Below are 25,119 nucleotides of genomic sequence, written 5' to 3' on the forward strand. Positions count from 1 at the left end.
ACGTCAAGGACCCCCAAAATTAAATGTATTTGGCCGCGGACCCCCAGAAGCAAAGATTTTAGTTAAAATGTTCGCTTTAAAAACGTAATCAAAAGATTTGCACAACTTAAGATTTTAAAAAATAGCAGATCTACAAGCTCATAGCGTGGCGCGAAGTGACGCGCTATGAGCTTGTATATCTGCTATTTTTGAATAGCCAAAGTATAAAATGAATAATGAAAAGTGGTTCAAATCTAAAATGACACGAATGCTTTCCCGGTCACAGTGTTGAATTACATGTATTAAATACCTGGATACCATGCTGCAAAGTCAAACCAATTAGACCTACCTTAAATTAATCTATGTGCAATGTCTGGGTGGGATAACATAGATTAATACTAATTTAATAATTTGGTATAGCACTATCATATCAGACATTACCCAGAAAGCATCATTAATTCACACTCAAACATCCCACTTAAACTGAACAAGGGCAAACACCTTCAGAATAAATAGTTACTCAAAAGGTAGTTCAAACTACACAAAAAACAAATGCATCGTTATAATAGTCACTTTATTTTCTAATACTGTAATTTAAAGTGAATTGAATTTTCATGAAGTTGGACTATCATTTGGTGGTTGCAGACTCCTTTGAACACCCCAGAGACCCCTGGTGTTTCAGTACAGCGTAGACCCAGAACTTTAACCACCGGAGAGTTATACAGTCAAATGAGTCAATAGTTTGAATTTAAAGTAGCAAATACGTATTTTTATAGCCAAAAGCAGTTCCTGTGTAGTGAACTCCTGTTGACCTTGACCACAAATCAAAATGACATTTTAAAGTAAAGTCATTCTAAAATAAAATCAGAGCAAAACTAAACTTTCGTTGAATTACCAGTAACCTGCTACAATGGAGCTACCTGTTGTAAAACTACTCCAACTCCACTTTGATTTCAGCAATGGACAATCTCTTAATGTGCCCATCTGAGTCTTGCTGGGGGTTGAAGAACACTTCGTTTGGAGCTCTGAGCTGCTGAAGTGCATCACCACATGTGTTTGCCAGTAAACGTCGTTTCTTGACTGCTGTGTCATGGTTGGTTGAAATTCCTAACTTGCAGAGTCTTTGATACACAGTCTTTTTTGCGCCACCACACTGTAGAATACTGTTAATGTAATATGCAAAAGCAGATGGGAGTTTGTCATTTCTTCCTCTCAAGAGTACAGATGCAGCAGCACAGGTTTTAAGTGAAGACTGGTTTGTGATGGTGGACAACAGTGAGAACAGAAATGGAGCCAGACGCTCGAGATCTGACTCCATCTCTGCAAATGAGAAGGATTTCAAGTCGTCGGGAGAACAACGAAAGAGCATGAACTCTTGTTTTTGTTTAGGATGGCAAAGTCTCTTGCATTCATTGTCAAGGAGAATGAGCACAGATTCTTGGATTTTGTCCAGCAGTAGGTCATGTTTCATGATGAGGTTAGCAGCAGTTGACCATTTTTCCTTTGCAACATTTTCCACAATCCCTGCTACAGATGTGGGGCATTTCACTGTGGCTGGTTTAGCTGAAGGGTATTGAATCATTACCTGAAAGATTAACAGAGTGCATTACTATTACTATTTACAATATTGTTGACTGAATAATATTAGGTTTATTATAGGCTACAGCTTCTGTTATCAATAAACAGGTGATGATGATAATAAGCTTTTGAGCTTTACATTTCCAATCTTTAATCATAAAAAGACAATTCATATGAGATATGTGTACGTGGTTGCGTGTGTGTACATATAACACAAAGTGGTATGCAGACCAAAGAGAATGTGGAATGGCCAAGTAAAACTTAATCAATTGTACATTTAAACAGGAAAAGAGCTGCAAAAATGCTTGATCTAAGTGAAAACCTTCTCTCTCATTGTTTATGCTTGACTGACAGAATGTTGGTGCTGTTCAGTGGTGCAAAGTAACTAAGTACATGTACTAAAGAAGTACTGTACTTAAGTAGGGGAATCTTTACTTCACTGGAGTTTTTCCATTTTTCTATACTTTTACTCCACTAAATCTCAGAGACAAATATTGTACTTTTAATCCACTGCAATAATTTGAACACCTTAGTTATAAGTTACTTTGTAGATTTTGATTGTAAAAGTAAATGTTGAATTCCGGACGTTTAGTTGTAACAGAGTATTTCTACATAGTAGTATTGATACTTTTGCCTACTTTTTCCACCACTGCAGAATTGCCTCTGATACTGACGGATAAGGTAATAAATAGCATTACGTTTGCACATTGTTGTGAACTTCTTACCTCTACCACACTTTGTCTTGTCCCAGGGGTTTTCAGTAGCGGTGTTGGGGGATGGAGCCTTGGTCTTTTCACTGGCCGTGGTGTTTGAGAAGGCGATTCTCTGCTCCGTTTCTCTGTTTGTGGTGGTGTTAGTAGTGTAGTTGCGGGTTTACTATCGGTCGGTTCGGGACCAGTCTCTTCGGAAAGTTTCCATTTGTTGAGAGTTAATAACAACGACTCTATTGTTTTAACCAGTCTGAAGCACTTAAGGCAAATACGAAAGGATCTGTCCTCCCGTGGCTGCAACTGTAGACCAACTGCGGCCAGACGCTGAAATAAGCTTTTGTTGTCCGGTCCTTCACGTTCGTAAATCTTCTTGGTATTCGATATACGATCGCCTTTACGACAATTCGCTTTGCAGAGACGGCAAAAATCGTTTACAGCGGATTCAGCCATAACGAATAATGGATAGGGTAGATTAATACTTTGCTTGCAGTTGCTAATGTTGCTGCTACTACTGTCTTCTTCTTCTTCTTAGAAAACTGTAGACTGTAGTCTGCTATTGGCTACAGCTTTAGTAGTGGTTGGAAAAAACATAGATATCTATGGGAAAAACTCATAGATATCTATGGAAAAACTGAACAAACAGCGCGTTGAGATGACGTCACTTGTTTTGATACGCTGATTGGCTGAAGGGGTTGTCTGTCAACGCTACTACTACCATAGACATATAAAGGTAGACGCCTCCTCTGGCTCTGAAGCGTGTGTATCTCGGACGCACTTCCGCTTCCTCTATGCTTGTGGGGGGCGATCCCTTTTTCTACCCCTTGTTTTTCAGTAGCGGGGGGCGGGGGGCGGGGAGCGGGGGGCGCCCTAGTCCCTACGTCACATCCTAGACGGATAGCTCCGCCCACACTGGGCGAGCGCTGTCAGTGCAGCGGAAGTCGATGCGCAGACGGCTTTGTTGTTGAAGCCCGACTGACGCACGCTCATGAGAAACAGCAGAAATGAAATCTGGCGAAAACAGTTGCGTGCATTAAACTTTAAAGGAAACATGCAGTCTAAATATATAATAAATATCCATTTGCCTAATTCACCACTACTTTTGCGACTGTGTCTCAACGTGTTTTTACTGGTTAAATAAAGGTTAAGTAAAAAAAAAAATTTGCGTTTGAAACTTAGTATTTCTCTAAATATTACACTTTCACGACAGCCTAACTATAAAATAGGGCTAAAGTGGTTAATTTATGTTTTATAATGTAATAACTGTAGTGGAGTAGAAGTAAAAATATAGACAATTGTAAATTGTAATTGGAAAGTAAAAGTTCCTAAACATTGTACAGTACTTGAGTAAATGTCATTAGTTACTTTACACGTAGTATTAGTAATTATACTCTTATTCTACTCTACTTATTCTAAAGCACATAAAATGCTCATTTTTGCCACACAGAAAGGCCTCTAGAAACGGCGTGGCTTTTTGATCATATTATGATGATGGCCCACTTAATAGATCCGTCTAGGATGTGACGTAGGGACTAGGGCGCCCCCCGCTCCCCGCCCCCCGCCCCCCGCTACTGAAAAACAAGGGGTAGAAAAAGGGATCGCTTGTGGGGGCCATATATCTATGGTGGGGGCCAGCTGGAAACTTCCGTGTGCGTCACAGAAGGGGGCGTTCGGTAGGCCAATCAGAGGAAGGTGGGGGCGGGACAACTAGATTCTGACAAGTCCTGGAAAAGACGCACTGTGATTGGCCAGTAGTCAACTCGCTGTGATTGGCCAGTGCCCGTCCCCCGGAAATATGGTGGCCACCATACCAAGCACGTCGCTCCAATGAACTGTAGAGGCCAATGAGGTATCTAGGTTTCTATATGGGTACAAACAGACATGTCCGTTCGCGACGGAACGAACGGCCGGAAGTCCCATCCACTCCCATGTTTAAAAAAAAACGGGGGCGTGTACCCGTTTTTTTTTTTAACATGGGAGTGGATGGGACTTCCGGCCGTTCGTTCCGTCGCGAACGGACATGTCTGTTTGTACCCTATCTATGACTACTACCGCCAAGCTCCCGCCCATCCCTGCCCTGCCATGTGTGCTCATTATAAGCAACTTTGGGCTTGTTTTTCTGTAAAGTTGCTTGTAAATATGGTAGTTGCAGTTGTTTGGGCTGGCTTGTTTCTAAAGTGTAGTTGCTTATTTGGGATTGTTTCCTTATGTTGTTGTTTAAACCAGCGGTTCTCAAACATTTTCATGTCACCAAATTGTATGTATTTGTCTGCGGACTGAGAATATTTTGTGCCAGGGACCTGTGTATAAGATTTGTGTTCAATTTCTTCCCCAATTCTTTTGAAAATAGCCAATGAATATAGGTTTAAAGTGCTCATGTGACCTTCTTTTGGGCTTGCTTCCTTAGACCTGGCTGCTTATCTGGCAACACTGACGCGAACCAGGAGCCCATAACAGACCCTTTTGTAACAGACAAACACGGTAACATCCGGCGATACTGTAGGAACATTTGTAAATATGGAAGAAAATTGTGTTTTCTGCACGATAGCGAGCGATCAAGACAAAGACACTGAAATCATTCTACAGGTAGGCTACCGCCAGGGAAGACTGTTCATAATATATGGTATTATATATGGTATGGTATAAGGCGGTATTATTTTGTATAATCAATATGTCGAAACTATCCTGAAAGAAACCTTTGGATCAGGGTTGGGTTTGCAAATTATTTTCTTCCAGTTTGCCATTTATTCCCCTATGATGATGAAATGAGCTATTGTGAACGAGATTGATTGATTGATTGATGTACTTTATTTAGTAAGACATGAGAACAGTACATGACAGTACAGTACATAACAGTACATGGAAGTACAAATTCACAATACAAGGTCTACTAAACTGGAAAACTCATTAAGCACTAAGCTTGTTTAAGATGAGGTCCCCATGCACACAAATCATGATGACATGCGACAGATATACACACTACAGAATGTCATACAATCAGTTTACAGGTTAAAGAGAAAGGAGAAAGAAGTTCTGTCTTGACTTAAAAGTTTAATTAAAAGCGAACTGCCAGTAAATTCTTATAGAAGAATATAGCAATTTACACAGGCGCACTGCTGGCCTTTATCTAACTAATGGTTGATTGAATATACCTACCTAAACAAACACACACACACACACACACACACACACACACACACACACACACACACACACACACACACACACACACACACACACACATACACACACACCTCATCAGTGGAGTAAAGTAACTAAGTACATTTACCCAAGTACTGTACATATAAGTACAATTTTGAGGTATTTACTGGAGTATTTCCAATTTTAAGTACTTTTACTTCTACTCCACTACATCACAGAGGCAAATGTTCTACTTTTACTCCACTACAATTATTTTAAGAAATTGGGTTACTAGTTACTTTGTAGATTTTGATAATTATTACAAAACATACATTAACCTCTTCAGCCCTATATACATTTTGGCCATTTAAAAATGGCCGATCTACAAGCTCACAATGTGTCTCGATGCCACACATTGTGAGCTTGTAGATCTGCTATTTTCTAAAGATTTTTATACATTTTATACATTTGAAAACTTGTGAAAAGGGATATTCTGCATAATGAGTACTTTCTACTTTTGGTACTTTTAAGTCCATTTTGATACCAATACTTTTGTACTTTTAGTCAAGTACATTTTTAATTCCGGACTTTTACTTGTACGTAACAGAGTATTTCAACATTGCCGTATTGATACTTTTACTTAAGTAAAAAATGCGAGTACCGTTTCCACCACTTCCTCATTCCCATCAGAATGATAAGCTGCTCTGCTTCCGGGATATCGACCCTGCTGCCCCCCACCACTACCTGGTTATACCTAGAGAACACATACTCAGCTGCTTGTCACTTGACAAAGAACATGTTGGGCTGGGTGAGTATGTCATCAAAACAGAAGTCACCACTGTTGGAAAGCAATATCTTTTTTTACGTAATTATTATTTATTAGTAATTTATGCATTAATGTAACAGTTGAAAGGATGGCGGATATGGGGAAATGTGCATTACGTGAGCAAGGGATCACCGATATGAAGGATATAAGGTATAAGCACACTGATGACTCAAACATTTTTAGTTGCATTCACCATAACTGTGACATTCAGCATTTTGATTCTGGCTCATCATGGTACTAGTGTTGATTTTGACAGCACATTTTGATTCAGTTTTAAGTCATACTCTTTTAAATCAAATTCCATTTAGTTTTAGTCATATTTTAGCCATCTGAAATGTTTTACTGTTAGTCTAGTTTTAGTCGACTAAATATCATAAAATTACAGTCGACTATCCACAGTTGATTTAGTCGACTAAAATGTATTTTGGCTTGATGGTGTCGTAATGGCTGATTTTACACTTGGTTGTAGCTGAAAATAGCCGTGCTGCGACCTTTAACTCTATGGCTGCGACCCGTTATGAGCCTGTAGATCTGCTATTTTCAGAGAACAACATCTGAGCGCAACCAAGCATAACATTACTTGTCTTAGTTCTGCTTCTCTTCTCCACTTGTCCCTCGCTAACATTTTAGTTTAGTTTTTATTTGTTGACAAAATATATTTAGTCTGTTTTTTTTGTGACAGTTTTAGTCATCATAGATTCCTTTTTATTTAGTTTTCATTGTAGTTGTAGTCGATGAAATTAACACTGCATGGCACACCCTATTCTGAATATCATCCGGTAATATCTCTGGTATATTTATTGTCTCTGTGCTTTTTGATAACTAGTTGTTGTGACAATGTCATCAATGTATCAACAGGCTGGGCTTCCACCAACCCCCATACACATCAGTAGATCACCTCCACCTCCATGTGCTTGCCCCAGCCAGCCAGATTTCTGAGCATATGGAACATAAATTCCTTCCATACACACAGAGATTTATTGAAGTGAGTGCTGTTGTTGACTAATGAATTGTGAGATCTGTTTCATATTTTCTTTTGTGTATTGTCCTTCTGTGTACAGAGAGAGAGACACACACACACACGCACACACACACACACACACGCACGCACGCACGCACGCACGCACGCACGCACGCACGCACACACACACACACACACACACACACACACACACACACACACACACACACACACACACACACACACACACACACACACACACACACACACACACACACACACACACACACACACACACACACACACACACACACACACACACACACACACACACACACACACACACACACACACACACACACACACACACACACACACACACACAATTATGTTTCTGAATTAATGGTGAATTATGCCTCTGTCTCTACAGGAACAGTACCTACTAAAGTGGCTTAAGGATAGTCCATCCAGAAATTCAATCAAATGTGCCTTCGGGGTGCACCAAACAACTCAGAAGAATGTGTTGAACGAGTTAATGCTTCAAATTAAATGTAAAGTGAAGAAGAGCTCCCAATGAATGAGGCATATGAATTGTGAAAGACGGAGGACAAAATATAATGGCATATATAATACAATGAATGCCATTGTAGTGTATCAAATGGGCTGACGCATACTGTCATGAAATGAAAGTCATGAAATCACGCATTGGTGTAGTATATAAAACAGAAATATAAGCAGAATGTGAAAAAGAATAGCCCATGTCCGTTAACTGGTTATTTTTTTTAATGGTATCTCACATGACCTATTCAAAGGATAACAGACCAGGTGCTGGACAGAAGAACACGTGAAAACAGAAAAATCTCTGTACACTGCTCCCATAGATATTTATTACACTAGAAAAAAGTGCCTTTTGGGTGTTTGACTCCTTCCTACCTGAAATTTTGATCTGTTTTTGCTTGACCACAAATATTAAGAATGTTATCTAGAAAGCCATGTGATTTAGACAGGTGCTATGTTTGATGTTTACGTGGTATAAGTTCCTTGAAGCACTAGATTGTTCTCTTTGCAGTTTGCACTCTAATAACTTATGTGACTATTTACACTGTCGTTTGTTGATTAGGGTTCATGACAACTCTGATTACACACTTGCAAGTTACTTTGGATTGCTAAATGCCTTAAACATTTGGGATGGGTTCATGTGTTTAACATTATACCTTCAGTGATGTTACCCATTTAATAAAAGTTAATTGGAACCTCTTAATTATAGGATTTTCTTATTCTGTATTTTATCAAATGTTCTTTATTTACAAAATAAAATCGCATTATTACAGAAATGCTATCTACCTTACAATTGGAATCCACAGTCGAATGTTTGCGTGTGTGTAAGTTGCATCACTGTTGCCAGATTGCGCGCGAGCAACAAGCAACCAGCTTGATGCAAAAACCCCGCGCTGCGCACTGCGCATGCGTCGACGCACTTTCCCTAACCAATTACACGCCACTTCACGCTTACAACTCCTGGACATGGCAACCCCGCCCCCCATCCAAATACTGTCTGTCTGACTCTTTGGGAGGGTTGAACGCAGCGCACGCCGTCTCGCTGGGCTGAGCGTGCTGCTTCATCAATCTGTGCCGCACATTCTGGTCCTGCAAGAGCCTGTGTGAATACATAGATAGATGAACGGGTGAAATGTGTCCGTCTCTCAGTTTGCTTTCGTTTTCGGTTTGCGTCTGGAAACACTGTTGCTCTCGCTTTTGGTTTGCGTGTCCAAAACATCTACAGCCTACTTCACGAGAGCCTCGCGCCAGCGACTAGACGGAAGGGTCGCGTAGCGACCCGCACCTCTAGTGAATTAATAATTCCTAAGCCAAATCGACTATGTCTTCCTTCCTCTTGATTTGCTCTTCTGAAATTTGCCTGTTGCTACGAATACATGAAAGGTGGGCACCAAAACATTGTGGGCACTGGGTAAAACTGGGCACGTCAATAGAGTGAGCCCTTGGTAAATCTGGGCACCAGAGGCACTCACTAAATCCAGGCACCAAAACAGAATGGACACTTGGTAAATCTGGGTGGTGGGTACCAAAACAGAGTGGGCACCTGAAAAGTCTTGACGAGCACCGTCTGGGAATACTTTGTACATGAAGTCTTAAACATTAAGCTTCACCCTTAACACACTCTAAGTAGTATATTTGTGATAGTAGGCTGTTGTGTTAATGTGGCTGTTGCCTGTTAAAATTCAGGTCCAAGTCCATGACCACCAGGTTTTTGGCTTGGGTTGTGGTTTTTAACATTACTTTAAGGCGCCTAGCGCCTCTGTTGACCAGCCGGCACTGAGTCTTACATTATTAATTATTAATCAGAGTTCCCAGACTTCTCAGGTGCCTACTCGTCTGGTAAGGGTAAGGGAATATAAGGGTGGGTTTTAACCCTATGACTATGAGGGCCAAAGGACCCCTGTATGCTTAAATTACTGTTGAAGTTGCAGTATATGAAAAAAAGATGGCTTATAATCTGTATAAAAAAGGGTGTCCAGTAATGCTGTAGGTTCCTTTGTGCAAAACGGATTGTTGTAATGTGTATTATTGGGAATATATACAGATGTCAAAATGGAAGAGTTTTGTCCTACTGTGTGTGGGTAGGTGGGGTTGATGCATTTGTGATTTCAATTATCTAACCAAATCTGCATACTCTCCCATTTAAACCCACTTTAAAAGCAGGCAGATGAGTTAATTGTTTACAGTGAGGAATGGTATACTTTCCTCAGAAGGCCATCCTGTAGTGTTCTCATATTTTGAGTCATAGTTTTGACTGAGAATGTTCCATTGCATTTCCCCATAGCTGTTTATCATTTTCATAACATGTCCCCTTCACAATCTAAAACAACTCGTTCGCCAGATAGGTAACGTGCAAAGGGAAATGTTTGCAATGACCAAAAGTTTTTTTTTTTTTTACCCTTTTCTGTTCATATTTCATACAAGATTTTAAATTGTTATTTTTTTTACACAATTTGTTTTCACAAAGATTTTTTTTTATGGTTTTAAATGTTCATCTTTTTTTTATTAGAAGTATGTTGTGCTGAATGTCCATGTTTCTTTATTTTACCATCCAAAACAATGGATACAAAAAGTGTATCCCTATTCCCTACAAGCACTACATGAGACAAAAAAATAACCTTAAAAAAATCCAGTGTCAGTATTGAATTCTTATCTCAGTTGGACCAATTCTATATACTTGGTTTTTGTGTGGTCATTGTTAGAAAAGAGCTATAGCCAGTATTAGTGTTGCACCGATGCCACTTTGCACTGCGGGACATTTATGGACATTTCATTGCTTCTATGGATAAGCCTTGGCCCTATGTAGTTACCACTTAAACGTTCTACACTTAGTAAACTGGACTTGAGTTGACTCTGTACTTGGACCGCTTTTTTCCCCTACCATCTACAGCGGTTGTTGTCCAAGTGGTTCACTTAACCACTTAGACCCTACAGCGACTCTATTCTGGGCATATCATAAAAGGTGAACATTCAGCAAAAGTTACAGATCTACAAGCTCACAACACGTTGCATTGTAATGTATTGTGAGATTGTAGAGCAATTATTTTCTGCAGAAATTTGTTGTAGAGGGAAACAATTAGTGGGCCAGGTATAGGCCCTTGGAGGACCCCGCCCCTGTCAACAAATGTATAGGGTTTAACTGGTTAAAGCATTTCTTAAATGTAATGTTACTGAATGTTGTTTTGGTTACCTCTACATAAGGGAAGTGGTTTGTTCACCACTAGACCAAAAGGGAAAATCTGCTGGTTTTAATGCACTTTGATGTCATGACACTAACTAAAAGCCCAGTTTAACAGCTAGCATAGAAAAAAGAAATGTTAATTTATATCCAGTGTTTTACACATCAACCTTTTCACAGGGTAGTAGTGGTGCATGAAATATGCAATATTGAAAAACGTTCATCATTGCTATGGCATCTCCCACGCTATTCACTAAAGACAGGTATCGCTTCATGTGAACATGACTTTTTGTGTCCATTATCTGTTAAGTGTTTGTGACTGTGAATGCTCCTAAAGTATTATTTCCTGTGAATCCAAAACTGCCCTATTCAGTATATCACTGAGGAACTATTTATTGTGTTGTCATTGCTATCACATTTAAAGCTAAATAAATGCTAATCTACATATACGACATCAATGCCTATTGTTCTTTAGTGACTCCTGTTGAATTACATCTGATGTAAACCGGCTTCCTTTGGTTAAAAACCCATTAAGACCTTAGGCCGATTCTACAAATGTCTTTTAAATCCTAAGTTTTGTTGAATAACGTATGTTTCTATGTCAGTGGTTCTCAGACAATTTTTTCGTCAAGGACCCCCAAAATTAAATGTATTTGGCCGCAGACCCCCAGAAGCAAAGATTTTAGTTAAAATGTTCGCTTTAAAAACGTATATTAAAAGATTTGCACAACTTTGAGATTTTTCAAAAATAGCAGATCTACAAGCTCATAGCGTGGCACGAAGTGACGCGCTATGAGCTTGTATATCTGCTATTTTTGAATAGCCAAAGTATAAAATGAATAATGAATAAAGTGGTTCAAATCTAAAATGACATGAATGCTTTCCCGGTCACAGTGTTGAATTACATGTATTAAATACCTGGATACCATGCTATAAACCTTAAATTAATCTATGTGCAATGTCTGGGTGGGATAACATAGATTAATACTAATTTAATAATTTGGTATAGCACTATCATATCAGACATTACCCAGAAAGCATCATTAATTAACACTCAAACATCCCACTTAAACTGAACAAGGGCAAACACCTTCAGAATAAATATAGTTTGCTATAGTTACTCAAAAGGTAGTTCAAACTACACAAAAAACAAATGCATCGTTATAATAATCACTTTTTAATACTGTAATTTAAAGTGAATTGAATTTTCATGCAGGTGGACTATCCTTTGGTGGTTGCAGACTCCTTTGAACACCCCAGAGACCCCTGGTGTTTCAGTACAGCGTAGACCCAGAACTTTAACCACCGGAGAGTTATACAGTCAAATGAGTCAATAGTTTGAATTTAAAGTAGCAAATAGGACATTTTTTATTTTATTTTTATAGCCAAAAGCAGTTCCTGTGTAGTGAACTCCTGTTGACCACAAATCAAAATGACATTTTAAAGTAAAGTCATTATGCAAAACTAAACTTTCGTTGAATTACCAGTAACCTGCTACAATGGTGCTACCTGTTGTAAAACTACTCCAACTCCAATTTGATTTCAGCAATGGACAATCTCTTAATGTGCCCATCTGAGTCTTGCTGGGGGTTGAGGAACACTTCGTTTGGAGCTCTGAGCTGCTGAAGTGCATCATCACATGTGTTTGCCAGTAAACGTCGTTTCTTGACTGCTGTGCCATGGTTGGTTGAAATTCCTAACTTGCAGAGTCTTTGATACACAGTCTTTTTTGCGCCACCACACTGTAGAATACTGTTAATGTAATATGCAAAAGCAGATGGGAGTTTTTCATGTCTTCCTCTCAAGAGTACAGATGCAGCAGCACAGGTTTTAAGTGAAGACTGGTTTGTGATGGTGGACAACAGTGAGAACAGAAATGGAGCCAGACGCTGGAGATCTGACTCCATCTCGGCAAATGAGAAGGATTTCAAGTCGTCGGGAGAACAACGAAAGAGCATGAACTCTTTCATGTGTTTAGGATGGCAAAGTCTCCTGCATTCATTGTCAAGGGGAATGAGCACAGATTCTTGGATTTTGTCCAGCAGTAGGTCATGTTTCATGATGAGGTTAGCCGCAGTTGACCATCTTTCCTTTGCAACATTTTCCACAATCCCTGCTACAGATGTGGGGCATTTCACTGTGGTTGGTTTAGATGAAGGGTATTGAATCATTACCTGAAAGATTAAACAGAGTGCATTACTATTACTATTTACAATACTGTTGACTGAATAATATTAGGTTTATTATAGGATACAGCTTCTGTTCATATAGATCAATAAACAGGTGACGATAATAGGCTTTTGAGCTTTACATTTCCAATCTTTAATCGTAAAAAGACAATTGAATTCATATATATATAACACAAAGTGTTATGCAGAGCATTGCAGACCAAAGAGAATGTGGAATGGCCAAGTAAAACTGAATCAATTGTACATTTAAACAGGAAAAGAGCTGCAAAATGCTTGATCTAATTGAAAACCTTCTCTCTCATTGTTAACATGCTTGACTGACAGAATGTTGGTGCTGTTCACTGGTGCAAAGTAACTAAGTACATGTACTAAAGTACTGTACTTAAGTAGGGGAATCTTTACTTTACTGGAGTATTTCCATTTTTCTATACTTTTACTTCTACTCCACTACATCTCAGAGACAAATATTGTACTTTTAATCCACTGCAATAATTTGAAAACTTTAGTTATTAGTTACTTTGTAGATTTTGATTATTATTACAAAACATACATTAACCATTTCAGCCCTATGTAAACTTTGGCTATTTGAAAATAGCCGCTCTACAAGCTCACAACGTGTCGCCTATTTTCAAAAACCTTACACATTTTAGAAGGGACATTCTGTAAAACTACTTTTACTTTTGGTACTTTAAGTACACTTTGATGCCAATACTTTTGTACTTTTACTCAAGTAAATTTTGAATTCCAGACTCTTACTTGTAACAGCATATTTCTACATTGCAGTAATGATACTTTTACTTAAGTAAACAATTTGAGTACTTTTTCCACCACTGGTGCTGTTATGTGATTTTGATTAGCCACAGAATTGCAGTGATGGAAAGTAACTAAGTATATTTACTTTTACTTTACTGGAGTATTTCCAATTGTCAGTACTTTTACTTCTACCACTACATCTCAGAGGCAAATATTATATTTTTACTCCACTACAATTATTTGAAAACTTCAGTTACGAGTTACTTTGTAGATCTTGAGTATTATCAAAACATACATTAACCACTTCAGCCCTATATATATTCTGGCTATTTGAAAATAGCAGATCTACAAGCTCAGATGCGACGCATTGTGAGCTTGAAGATCTGCAATTTTCAAAAGTTTTTTATATGTTTTGAAAACTTAAAATGGGACATTCTGCATAATGAGTACTTTTACTTTTGTACTCTACGTATATTTTGATGCCAATGCATTAGTACTTTTACTCAAGTAAATGTTGAATTCCGGACGTTTAGTTGTAACAAGAGTATTCCTACATAGTAGTATTGATACTTTTGCTTAAAAACATTTGAGTACTTTTTCCACCACTGCAGAATTGCCTCTGATACTGACGAATAAGGTAATACAGTGGTTTTCAACCAGTGGTCCGGGGACCACCAGTGGTCCTTGAGGGAGTTCCAGGGGGTCCCCAGCTAAATGATGGATAGGAACCAAATGGACCCTTATGGGTCTGTAACTCTGAAAGTGTACAAATGGAACCTAACGGAACCATACACTCTCAGAGTTAAATTAACATTGATTTTATAATATAAATTGGGGTCCCAGAGATAGAAATGCCATGAAATGGGGGTCTGTAGCCTAATGCATGTCAAACTGGGGGTCCTTCAAATTAAAAATGGTTGAAAATCACTGCTAGAGCCGTAAAAATAGTCTCTTATTGCGGGTCCCTGGCTTATCTTTTCAAATGGGGGTCCCTGGGCTAATGTGTGTCAATGTGGGGGTCCTTGACGCAAAAAAAGGTTGAAAAACACTGAGGTAATACGTAGCATTACGTTAGCACATTGTTGTGAACTTCTTACCTCTACCACACTTTGTCTTGTCCCAGGGGTTTTCAGTAGCGGTGTTGGGGGGTGGAGCCTTGGTCTTTTCACTCTGCTCCGTTTCTCTGTCTGTGGTGGTGCTAGTGTAGTTTTGGGTGTAGTTGCGGGTTTACTATCGGTCGGTTCGGGACCAGTCTCTTCGGAAAGTTTCCATTTGTTGAATGTTAATAACGACTCCTCTATTATTTTAACCAGTCTGAAGCACTTAAGGCAAATACGAAAGGATCTGTCCTCCCGTGGCTGCAACTGTAGACCAACTGCGGCCAGACGCTGAAATGAGCTTTTGTTGTCAGGTCCTTCACGTTCGTAAATCTTCTTGGTATGCGATATACGACCGCCTTTACGACAATTCGCTTTGCAGAGACGGCAAAAATCGTTTACAGCGGATTCAGCCATAACGAATAATGGATAGGGTAGATTAATACTTTACTTGCAGTTGCTAATGTTGTTGCTGTTACTACTACTGTCTTCTTATTTGGTTTAGTAGTGCTTGGAAAAACTGAACAAACAGCGCGTTGAGATGACGTCACTTGTTTTGATACGCTGATTGGCTGAAGGGGTTGTCTGTCAACTCTACTACTACCGCCAAGCTCCCGCCCAGCTCCCGCCCATAGCCAAACAGGGGGGGGGGGGGGGTGTTATATACAGTCAAATGATTCAATAGTTTGAATTTAAAGTAGCACTTCAGACATTTTCCAGTGTAGTGAACTCTGTTGACCTTGACCACAAATCACAATGACATTAAAGTAATTATAAAATAAAATCACAGCAAACTAGAATTTGAAATACCTGTTGTGAAACTACTCCTACGCTAACCTCGCATCGCCAGTCTTTCCACCTCGGAGGAAAACTCCTACGCTGTTGTTGGATGGAAATCAGTGACGAAGACGGGAACCAGTGTTGCCATGTGTGCTTATTATAAGCAGCTTTGGGCTTATTTTTCTGTAAAGTTGCTTGTAAATATGGTAGTTGCAGTTGTTTGGGCTGGCTTGTTTCTAAAGTGTATTTGCTTATTTGGGCTTGTTTCCTAATGTTGTTGTTTAAACCAGCGGTTCTCAAACATTTTCTTGTCAAGGACTCCCAAATTGTATGTATTTGTCTGCGGACTGAGAATATTTGTGCCAGGGACCTGTGTATAAGATTTGTGTTTTTACAATATTCCAAATTGTTCAATTTCTTCCCCAAGATTATTTTGAAAATAGCCAATGAATATAGGTTTAAGGACCTCATGTGACCTTCTTTTGGGCTTGCTTCCTTAGACCTGGTTGCTTATTTCTCTCACAACATCTGGCAACACTGACGCGATTCGCGAACCAGGAGCCGATCAACAGACCCTTTTGTAACAGACAGATACGGTAACATCAGGCGATGCTGTAGGAACTGTTGTAAATATGGAAGAAAATTGTGTTTTCTGCACAATAGCGAGCGATCAAGACAAAGACACTGAAATCATTCTACAGGTAGGCTACCTCCAGGGAAGACTACTGTTCATAATATATAGTTCAAGTTTCTTGAACTGTTCAAGGCAGTATTATTTTGTATAATCAATATTTGGATGCTGATTAAGTTAATTGTAGAAACTATCCTGAAAGAAATCTTTGAATCAGGGTTGGGTTTGCAAATTATTTTCTTCCAGTTTGCCATTTAGTCCCCTATGATGATGAAATGAGCTATTGTGAATGAGAAAGAAGTTCTGTCTTGACTTAAAAGTTAAATTAAAAGTGAACTGCCAGTAAATTCTTATAGAAGAATATATCAATTTACACAGGTGCACTGCTGGCCTTTATCTAGCTAATGGTTGATTGACTATAATTGAATATACCTACCTACACACACACACACACACACACACACACACACACACACACACACACACACACACACACACACACACACACACACACACCTCATCAGTGGAGTAAAGTAACTAAGTACATTTGATTTACCCAAGTACTGTACTTATAAGTACAATTTGAGGTATTTAATGGAGTATTTCCAATTTTCAGTACTTTTACTTCTACTCCACTACATCACAGAGGCAAATGTTCTACTTTTACTCCACTACAATTATTTGAAAAATGTAGTTACTATTACTTTGTAGATTTTGATTATTATTACAAAACATACATTAACCACTTCAGCCCTATATACATTTCGGTCATTTAAAAATAACCCATCTACAAGCTCACAATGCCTCTCGAATGCGATGCATTGTGAGCTTGTAGATCTGCTATTTTCTAAAGATTTTTATACATTAGAAATCTTGTGAAATGGGATATTCTGCATAATGAGTACTTTCTACTTTTGGTACTTTAAGTCCATTTTGATACCAATACATTTGTACTTTTAGTCAAGTACATTTTGAATTCCGGACTTTTACTTGTACGTAACAGAGTATTTCAACATTGCAGTATTGATACTTTTACTTAAGTAAAAAATGCGAGTACTGTTTCCACCGCTCCCTCATTCCCATCAGAATGATAAGCTGCTCTGCTTCCGGGATATCGACCCTGCTGCCCCCCACCACTACCTGGTTATACCTAGAGAACACATACTCAGCTGCTTGTCACTTGACAAAGAACATGTTGGGCTGGGTGAGTATGTCATCAAAACAGAAGTCACCACTGTTGGAAAGCAATATCTTTTTTTACGTAATTATTATTTATTAGTAATTTATGCATTAATGTAACAGTTGAAAGGATGGCGGATATGGGGAAATGTGCATTACGTGAGCAAGGGATCACCGATATGAAGGATATAAGGTACCCGTATAAGCACCCTGATGACTCAAACATTTTTAGTTGCATTCACCATAACTGTGACATTCAGCATTTTGATTCTGGCTCATCATGGCACTAGTGTTGATTTTGACAGCACATTTTGATTCAGTTTTAAGTCATAGTCTTTTGAATCAAATTCCATTTAGTTTTAGTCATATTTTAGCCATCTGAAATGTTTTACTGTTAGTCTAGTTTTATTCGACTAAATATCATAAAATTACAGTCGACTGAATCTACAGTTGATTTAGTCGACTAAAATGTATTTTGGCGGGCCTTGATGGCGTCGTAATGGCTGATTTTACACTTGGTTGTAGCTGAAAATAGCCGTGCTGCGACCTTTAACTCTATGGCTGCGACCCGTTGTGAGCCTGTAGATCTGCTATTTTCAGAGAACAACATCTGAGCGCAACCAAGCATAAAATTACTTGTCTTAGTTCTACTGCTTCTCTTCTCCACTAGTCCCTCGCTAACATTTTAGTTTAGTTTTTATTTGTTGACAAAATATATTTAGTCTGTTTTGTTTTTGTGCCAGTTTCAGTCATCATAGATTCGTTTTTATTTAGTTTTCATTATAGTTGTAGTCGGTGAAATTAACACTGCATGGCACACCCTATTCTGAATATCATCCGGTAATATCTCTGTTACAATGTCATAAATGTATCAACAGGCTGGGCTTCCACCAACCCCCATACACATCAGTAGATCACCTCCACCTCCATGTGCTTGCCCCAGCCAGCCAGATTTCTGAGCATATGGAACATAAATTCCTTCCAAACACACAGAGATTTCTTGAAGTGAGTGCTGTTGTTGACTAATGAATTGTGAGATCTGTGTTTCATATTTTCTTTTGTGTATTGTCCTTCTGTGTACAGAGAGAGACACACACACACACACACACACACACACACACACACACACACACACACACACACACACACACACACACACACACACACACACACACACACAATTATGTTTCTGAATTAATAGTGAATTATGCCTCTGTCTCTACAGGAACAGTACCTACTGAAGTGGCTTAAGGATAGTCCATCCAGAAATTCAATCAAATGTGCATTTGGGGTGCACCAAACAACTCAGAAGAATGTGTTGAACGAGTTAATGCTTCAAATTAAATGTAAAGTGAAGAAGAGCTCCCAATGAATGAGGCATATGAATTGTGAAAGACGGATATATAATACAATGAATGCCATTGTAGTGTATCAAATGGGCTGACGCATACTGTCATGAAATGAAAGTCATGAAATCCTGCATTGGTGTAGTATATAAAACAGAAATATAGGCAGAAGCATAATGTGAAAAAGAATAGCCCATGTCCGGTTACTGGTTATGTTTTTTTATGGTATCTCACATGAACTATGCTGGACAGAAGAACACGTGAAAACAGAAAGAGTGTCTGTACACTGCTCCCATAGATATGTATTACACTAGAAAAAGGTGCCTTTTGGGTGTTTGACTCCTTCCTACCTGAAATTTTGATTTGTTTTTGCTTGACCACAAATATTAAGAATGTTATCTAGAAAGCCATGTGATTTAGACAGGTGCTATGTTTGATGTTTACGTGGTATAAGTTCCTTGAAGCACTAGATTGTTCTCTTTGCAGTTTGCACTCTAACTTATGTGACTATTTACACTGTCGTTTATTGATTAGGGTTCATGACAACTCTGATTACACACTTGCAAGTTACTTTGGACTGCTAAATGCCTTAAACATTTGGGATGGGTTCATGTGTTTAACATTATACCTTCAGTGGTGTTACCCATTTAATAAAAGTTAATTGGAACCTCTTATTTATAGGATTTTCTTATTCTGTATTTTATCAAATGTTCTTTATTTACAAAATAAAATCGCATTATTACAGAAATGCTATGAATTCATAATTCCTAAGCCAAATCGACTATGTCTTCCTTCCTCTTGATTCGCTCTGAAATTGGCCTGTTGCTACGAATACATGAAAGGTGGGCACCAAAACATTGTGGGCACTGGGTAAAACTGGGCACCTCAATAGAGTGAGCCCTTGGTAAATCTGGGCACCAAAACAGTGGGCACCAGAGGCACTCAGTAAATCCAGGCACCAAAACAGAATGGACACTTGGTAAATCTGGGTGGTGGGTACCAAAACAGAGTGGGCACCTGAAAAGTCTTGACGAGCACCATCTGGGAATACTTTGTACATGAAGTCTTAAACATTAAGCGTCACCCTTAACACACTCTAAGTAGTATATTTGTGATAGTAGGCTGTTGTGTTAATGTGGCTGTTGCCTGTTAAAATTCAAGTCTGAGTCCATGACCACCAGGTTTTTGGCTTGGGTTGTGGTTTTTAACTTTACTTTAAGGCGGCACCCTAGCGCCCTCTGTTGACCAGCCGGCACTGAGTCTTACATTATGAATTATTAATCAGTTCCCAGACTTCTCAGGTGCCTACTCGTCTGGTGGTAACAGATGTTGTGCTACTGTATAGTCAGTATATGTTTTTTATTTTATTTGTTTTTTTATTCAGTATTTACAATTTTCATACTGCAGTATTGATATTTTTACTTAAGCAAAGAATTTGAGTACTTTTTCCACCACTCGTATTTGCAAACTGTTTAAGTAAGCCTGGTGAGTGCAGGTGACCAGAAAGACTGGTGACGCGAGGTTACGCCCACATATAGCTCTGTAATGTTACTGTGTACGCCCACTGTCTTCAGACAGTCCAGTTGGGCCACAGGGCCAGTAATGTACTAATGTGGGCCACTCTGATTTAGACAACGTCGGAAAACAAAAAAACTAATGGATCCTCAGGACATCTGCTCCCAATCCAGGGAGAATGGATGCCTATTCTGTGACATTGTCAACAAGCAGACGGACACGGAAATACTATTGAGTGTAAGCAGTTTTCATTCAATAGCATTTGTTCTTGGAAAACGCCTCCTGGTACATGTTGTGATCATACCCCCCCCCCCCCTCTCTCTCTCTCTCTCTCTCTCTCTCTCTTTCACAGGATGATGAGCTGGTTTGTTTTGTTGACTCTAAACCAGGTGCTTTGCACCATTACCTTGTTGTTCCGAGGACGCATTTAGGAAATTGCAAAACGCTCCAAAAGGACCACATACCTCTAGGTATTATAGCCTATTCCGCACTGGCACCCCCCCCCCCCCCCCGTATGCGGACTCAGACATATGCATTGGTGTAAAGTAACTAAGTAAATTTACTCAAGTATACTTGAGTACAATTTTGAGGTATTTTTACTTTTGGAGTATTTCCAATTGTTTGTACTTTTACTCCACTACAATTATTTAAAAACTTTACTAGTTACTTTATAGATTTGGATTATTATTACAAAACATGAACCACTTCAGCCCTATATACATTTCGGCCATTTGAAAATAGCCGATCTACAAGCTCACAATGGCAATGCATTGTGAGCTTGTAGATCTGCTATTTTCAAAAGATTTTATATACATTTCATACATTGAAAACTTGTGAAATGAGACATCCTGCATAATGAGTACTTTCTACTTTTGCTATTTTAAGTACATTTTGATACCAATACTTTTGTACTTTTACTCAAGTCAAATTTTTATTCCAGACTTTTACTTGTAACAGTTTTTTTACTTTTTACTTTTACTTCTACATTGCAGTAGGTATTGATACTTTCACTTAAGTAAAAAAAAATAGTACCTTTTTTCCACCACTGCTCAGACATACAGTATGATGGATGTGATGTTCTTTTTGATAGTGGAGCGAATGCAGGAAATGGGAAGGCATATACTGGAGAAGAACAAAATCAGTGACCTAGGTGACGTCAGGTAATTATAATGATTATTAGGTATATTATTATTGTTGTTGTTCTAATCAAGACAACACCACGACTTGAAAGTCATGTGGACAACATTATTACCTGTCTTTAATGGTCTTCACTCATATAGTGAGCGTAACAGAAAATCATTACTCAACATTTTTTTAAACATTCTGTTAGTCTATAGTATTCATCAGCTATTTAACTTTTACTTCATACTCATGTGTAGTTAGAGAACATTTTGGGCAACTTGTGAATATTGTGTTACTGCAGGTTGGGGTTTCATCTGCCTCCCTTCTCCTCTGTTCCTCACCTACATCTCCACATCCTGGCACCAGCCAGTCATATGAGTTCCAGATCCCTCAGCCGCTATGGGCCACAGTCTTGTTGGTTCATCACAGTGAGTGACATCTTGGATAACTTCACAGACCCCACCCATACTTTAGCAGTGGCCCAGTGATATAAGCCACACTTCTGTTTCTGTAAGTTACTGGTAGATGACTCACCTTTTGTTTATACTTGTTTTCCATGTTTTACATTAACTTTATTATTATATATGATGTTATAATTATTATGTACATGCCATTTATATTACTAATAACATGATAATAACATGGTGAATTCTGTATGAACTCATTGCTGTGATTTATTACAGGTGGACAACGTGCTGCATCAGCTCAGGACCCGTGGCATAGTCAAATAAGGATTAAAGATTCAAGTACTTTATTTGTCACATGCTCATACAATGTGTGTACACTTACTCACTTTCAACAGGGGGTCCAGGACCTCTAGGGGGTCCTCAGAGTGACTACAGGGGGGCCGACAAATCTTTGTGTGATAGAAAATTAACTAAAAAAATAATTAATAATTAATTATTAGGTTATTAACAACTTGAACCCTGGCATCCCTATTCTGGGGGGACCATTTGTCGAAAATAGCAGATCAACAAGCTTGCGCTGCTTGTAGATCGGCTATTTTCAAGTAATAAATTAGTAACCGAATTGCACCTTCCGTGGGTTATTTAGGAAGATATGCTGTAGCCAAAATTGAAAATACCAGAATATAGAATATACAAAATATGGATGGATGGATAAATTAGCACCTAATACAGAATTATAACTATGTTTATGCAGCAGAAGGATGAAGGAGTTGAAGCTGTTGTCCCGTGTCAGATTTTGGAAGGTGAATTCCCTGCAGTCTGAACCAAAATGTCATGAAATGTCATGGGGCTATAAAACAAGGATCTATGTTAATACATAATTATGAAACACTTGAAAATTGCTTTTAAAGTTTCTGCAAAATTACTTAATAAAGCTATTTATTTAGACACTTTAATGTCTATATTTATCACAGTAATTACATTAATTATTATTACTTATTAGAAATAATGAACATACACTGAATGTGTATGGGTTTAACATGCTTTACAAGTAAAGAAGATCACAGCAATTAAGGAGTAAAGGAGTGTAAAACCCTACTCACTTTCAAAACTGCCCTAAAGAATTCGAAAATGGCCCCTGTCTAAGTCTACCCCCCCTACCCTACCCCCCCCCCCCTCCCTATTTCTTTTTCTTCTCTTGTAATTTTTTTTCACTCTTCATACCAGTAACCTGTAAGCTGATTGTATGACATTCTGTATAGTAGTGTGTATATCTGTCTATCTCTTATATGTCATCATGATTTGTGTGCATGGGGATCTCATCTTAAACAAGCTCAGTGCTTAATGAGTCTCCCAGTTTAGTAGACCTTGTATTGTGAATTTGTACTTCCATGTACTGATGTTCTCATGTCCTACTAAATAAAGTACATCAATCAATCAATTGTCTAATTGCTTGTTTAACCAGTTGTTTAATATGCATTTGTAGGCTATGGAGCAACTATAAGAACCATAAACCCATAAACTGTTTATTTTTAATCGTTTTATTGTTAAGGTTAAGTTAAGGTAAGGTTAAGGTTAACGCTATTAAAGATAAACTGATGGTGACCTATTCTTTTTAACTCTTTTTAATGATAGCGACACATTGGCTTTCTTTCTGAGAACCACGTGGTGGCACCAAAGGTCCAATATTTTACAACAAAACAATGTCGTCATAATTGCGCGCCGGTAGTAGCCACAGCGGGAGATTGAAAATAAAAAGCAAAACAAAAGTTGACTTTGCGCCGTTCTATTTTTGTTAAAACAATGATAAAGCCTAAGGTACCCAAGAGTTCACTGAAATCTCGTATTAAATGTAAAACGAGGGGTAACATTAATTTGAGGCCAAATGCGCTTCTAATGGTAAAGTTAAAGTTTTTTTTTGTTTTTGTTTGGTATATTACAATCTAAAAGGAGATTATTACCTCAGTGAACTGTGTGGTCTCTAACGTCCTACTCTTTCCCCAGGCTGAGCTGGTAATGCTGCTGTTTTTTAAAAGCATTACAGAAGAAGCGAGAACCATGGCTTTTGAAGAGAGAACAGCAACGATCAGAGCACATCACGTCAGAGCTGCGTCTAAGGTAACTTATGAAAAAATGCCTGTCACTGTAGCGTTATGTTGTCTTTAATGCCGGGGTCTTCAACAGGTGGTCCGGGATCCCTAGGGGGTCCCCAGAGTTACTACAGGGGTCCTCCAAATCTTTGTTAGGAACTTTACTTGATAGTAAAACCTTTTTTACATACAACCATGGCATCTCTGTTCTGGGAGAAACATCAGCCGAAAATAGCTTGTAGATCAACTATTTTTATATTTTATAAGAGGTTTGGTTTAGAGGGGAAAAGGTCAAGTTTACAAAGTATTGAGGGTTTTAAGAGGTTTAATGTCTGAAAACACTCATTTAACATGAATCCAATATGTAGTGGGGGGTCCCTGCTTCATCTCTCTCTCTCAGCTAAGGGGTGAAATCAGACAAACATGAGCTGTATAGAACAGTGGTTCTCAAACTTTTTCATGTGGACCCCCAAATTAATATGTATTTGTCTGCTGTTATTATAGTTAAGTTTTAAAGGGGTTTCACTGATCTTGATGCTAAATTAAGTATTAACAGGCCCTGGGCCTACAGTACTAGCACTAGCTACATAATGGCCTATATTACATAATGGCCTATATTAAAAAATGTAGCCTATGTAAATAAAGGATGCAGAACTAATATTTTACACGTAAATCTTAGATTCAGAATAGTTGTACACTTACATTACTTGAGTACTTAAGTCTTTATTTAAATAAAGCAATTCATTCAAGAGCCAAAATAGCACCTATTTCAGTAATCTCTTTATGCTGCCAGAGTCGTATCGTTTGGAATAACATCTCTGGATCGAGACTGATGTTAAGTACTACAGCCCTGGGCTATGCAATATTTCTAATAATGTGGCACCTCTGGATGGGATGCCTTGGTTGGGAATTTAGTAAACACATCTTCATTGTGGACTCACTGGATACAGAATTGTTTAAGGTTCTACTTATTTCTATTAGCGTATTTCTATAAAATAATAATACCTCAGATGTGCGGTCACACCAATCTTTAATTCTGCCTATGCGGGCATATTCTACCAATGCTTTTCAATGGGAACGGA

At 38.5% G+C, this 25,119-nt stretch overlaps 4 protein-coding genes across 4 annotated transcripts; 2 read left to right on the top strand and 2 right to left on the bottom strand.

The window, feature by feature from the left end:
• Positions 1 to 536: 536 nt before the first annotated feature.
• On the bottom strand, positions 537 to 2,856 carry LOC311063530 (uncharacterized protein). Its single transcript, XM_084083009.1, has 2 exons — positions 2,283 to 2,856; positions 537 to 1,564 (listed from the first exon to the last, which is right to left on the bottom strand). The coding sequence occupies exons 1-2, from the start codon at positions 2,715 to 2,717 to the stop codon at positions 911 to 913; spliced, it is 1,089 nt and encodes a 362-aa protein (XP_083939135.1). The 5' UTR covers positions 2,718 to 2,856; the 3' UTR covers positions 537 to 910.
• A 1,856-nt stretch (positions 2,857 to 4,712) lies between these two features.
• On the top strand, positions 4,713 to 19,627 carry LOC311062910 (aprataxin-like). The gene is made up of 10 exons (XM_084082129.1): positions 4,713 to 4,850; positions 6,096 to 6,213; positions 6,312 to 6,381; positions 7,090 to 7,216; positions 7,623 to 7,758; positions 16,339 to 16,448; positions 17,465 to 17,582; positions 17,681 to 17,750; positions 18,436 to 18,562; positions 18,783 to 19,627. Exons 1-10 carry the CDS (start codon positions 4,782 to 4,784, stop codon positions 18,927 to 18,929), a joined length of 1,092 nt encoding a protein of 363 aa, XP_083938255.1. The 5' UTR covers positions 4,713 to 4,781; the 3' UTR covers positions 18,930 to 19,627.
• On the bottom strand, positions 12,153 to 15,443 carry LOC311063562 (uncharacterized protein). Its single transcript, XM_084083053.1, has 2 exons — positions 14,968 to 15,443; positions 12,153 to 13,102 (listed from the first exon to the last, which is right to left on the bottom strand). The coding sequence occupies exons 1-2, from the start codon at positions 15,382 to 15,384 to the stop codon at positions 12,449 to 12,451; spliced, it is 1,071 nt and encodes a 356-aa protein (XP_083939179.1). The 5' UTR covers positions 15,385 to 15,443; the 3' UTR covers positions 12,153 to 12,448.
• Positions 19,628 to 20,503: 876 nt separating the features above from the next.
• LOC311063563 (adenosine 5'-monophosphoramidase HINT3-like) lies at positions 20,504 to 22,394 on the top strand. The gene is made up of 5 exons (XM_084083054.1): positions 20,504 to 20,655; positions 20,771 to 20,888; positions 21,509 to 21,578; positions 21,842 to 21,968; positions 22,224 to 22,394. Exons 1-5 carry the CDS (start codon positions 20,560 to 20,562, stop codon positions 22,269 to 22,271), a joined length of 459 nt encoding a protein of 152 aa, XP_083939180.1. The 5' UTR covers positions 20,504 to 20,559; the 3' UTR covers positions 22,272 to 22,394.
• The last annotated feature ends 2,725 nt before the right edge of the window (positions 22,395 to 25,119 follow it).

Source organism: Gymnoscopelus microlampas, assembly GCF_963454915.1.
Source record: "Gymnoscopelus microlampas genome assembly, chromosome: 16".
Taxonomy (NCBI): Eukaryota; Metazoa; Chordata; class Actinopteri; order Myctophiformes; family Myctophidae; genus Gymnoscopelus; species Gymnoscopelus microlampas.

Bases quoted from the DNA above. Each gene is read 5' to 3' on its own strand.
- LOC311063530 (XM_084083009.1), bottom strand. From the start codon at position 2,717: ATGGCTGAATCCGCTGTAAACGATTTTTGCCGTCTCTGCAAAGCGAAT. The intron at 1,565-2,282 runs GTAAGAAGTTCA...TTAATCTTTCAG, and splicing joins CAAGACAAAGTGTGGTAGAG to GTAATGATTCAATACCCTTC.
- LOC311062910 (XM_084082129.1), top strand. From the start codon at position 4,782: ATGGAAGAAAATTGTGTTTTCTGCACGATAGCGAGCGATCAAGACAAA. The intron at 4,851-6,095 runs GTAGGCTACCGC...CATTCCCATCAG, and splicing joins ACACTGAAATCATTCTACAG to AATGATAAGCTGCTCTGCTT. The intron at 16,449-17,464 runs GTAGGCTACCTC...CATTCCCATCAG, and splicing joins ACACTGAAATCATTCTACAG to AATGATAAGCTGCTCTGCTT.
- LOC311063562 (XM_084083053.1), bottom strand. From the start codon at position 15,384: ATGGCTGAATCCGCTGTAAACGATTTTTGCCGTCTCTGCAAAGCGAAT. The intron at 13,103-14,967 runs GTAAGAAGTTCA...TTAATCTTTCAG, and splicing joins CAAGACAAAGTGTGGTAGAG to GTAATGATTCAATACCCTTC.
- LOC311063563 (XM_084083054.1), top strand. From the start codon at position 20,560: ATGGATCCTCAGGACATCTGCTCCCAATCCAGGGAGAATGGATGCCTA. The intron at 20,889-21,508 runs GTATTATAGCCT...TCTTTTTGATAG, and splicing joins AAAGGACCACATACCTCTAG to TGGAGCGAATGCAGGAAATG. The intron at 21,579-21,841 runs GTAATTATAATG...GTGTTACTGCAG, and splicing joins AGTGACCTAGGTGACGTCAG to GTTGGGGTTTCATCTGCCTC.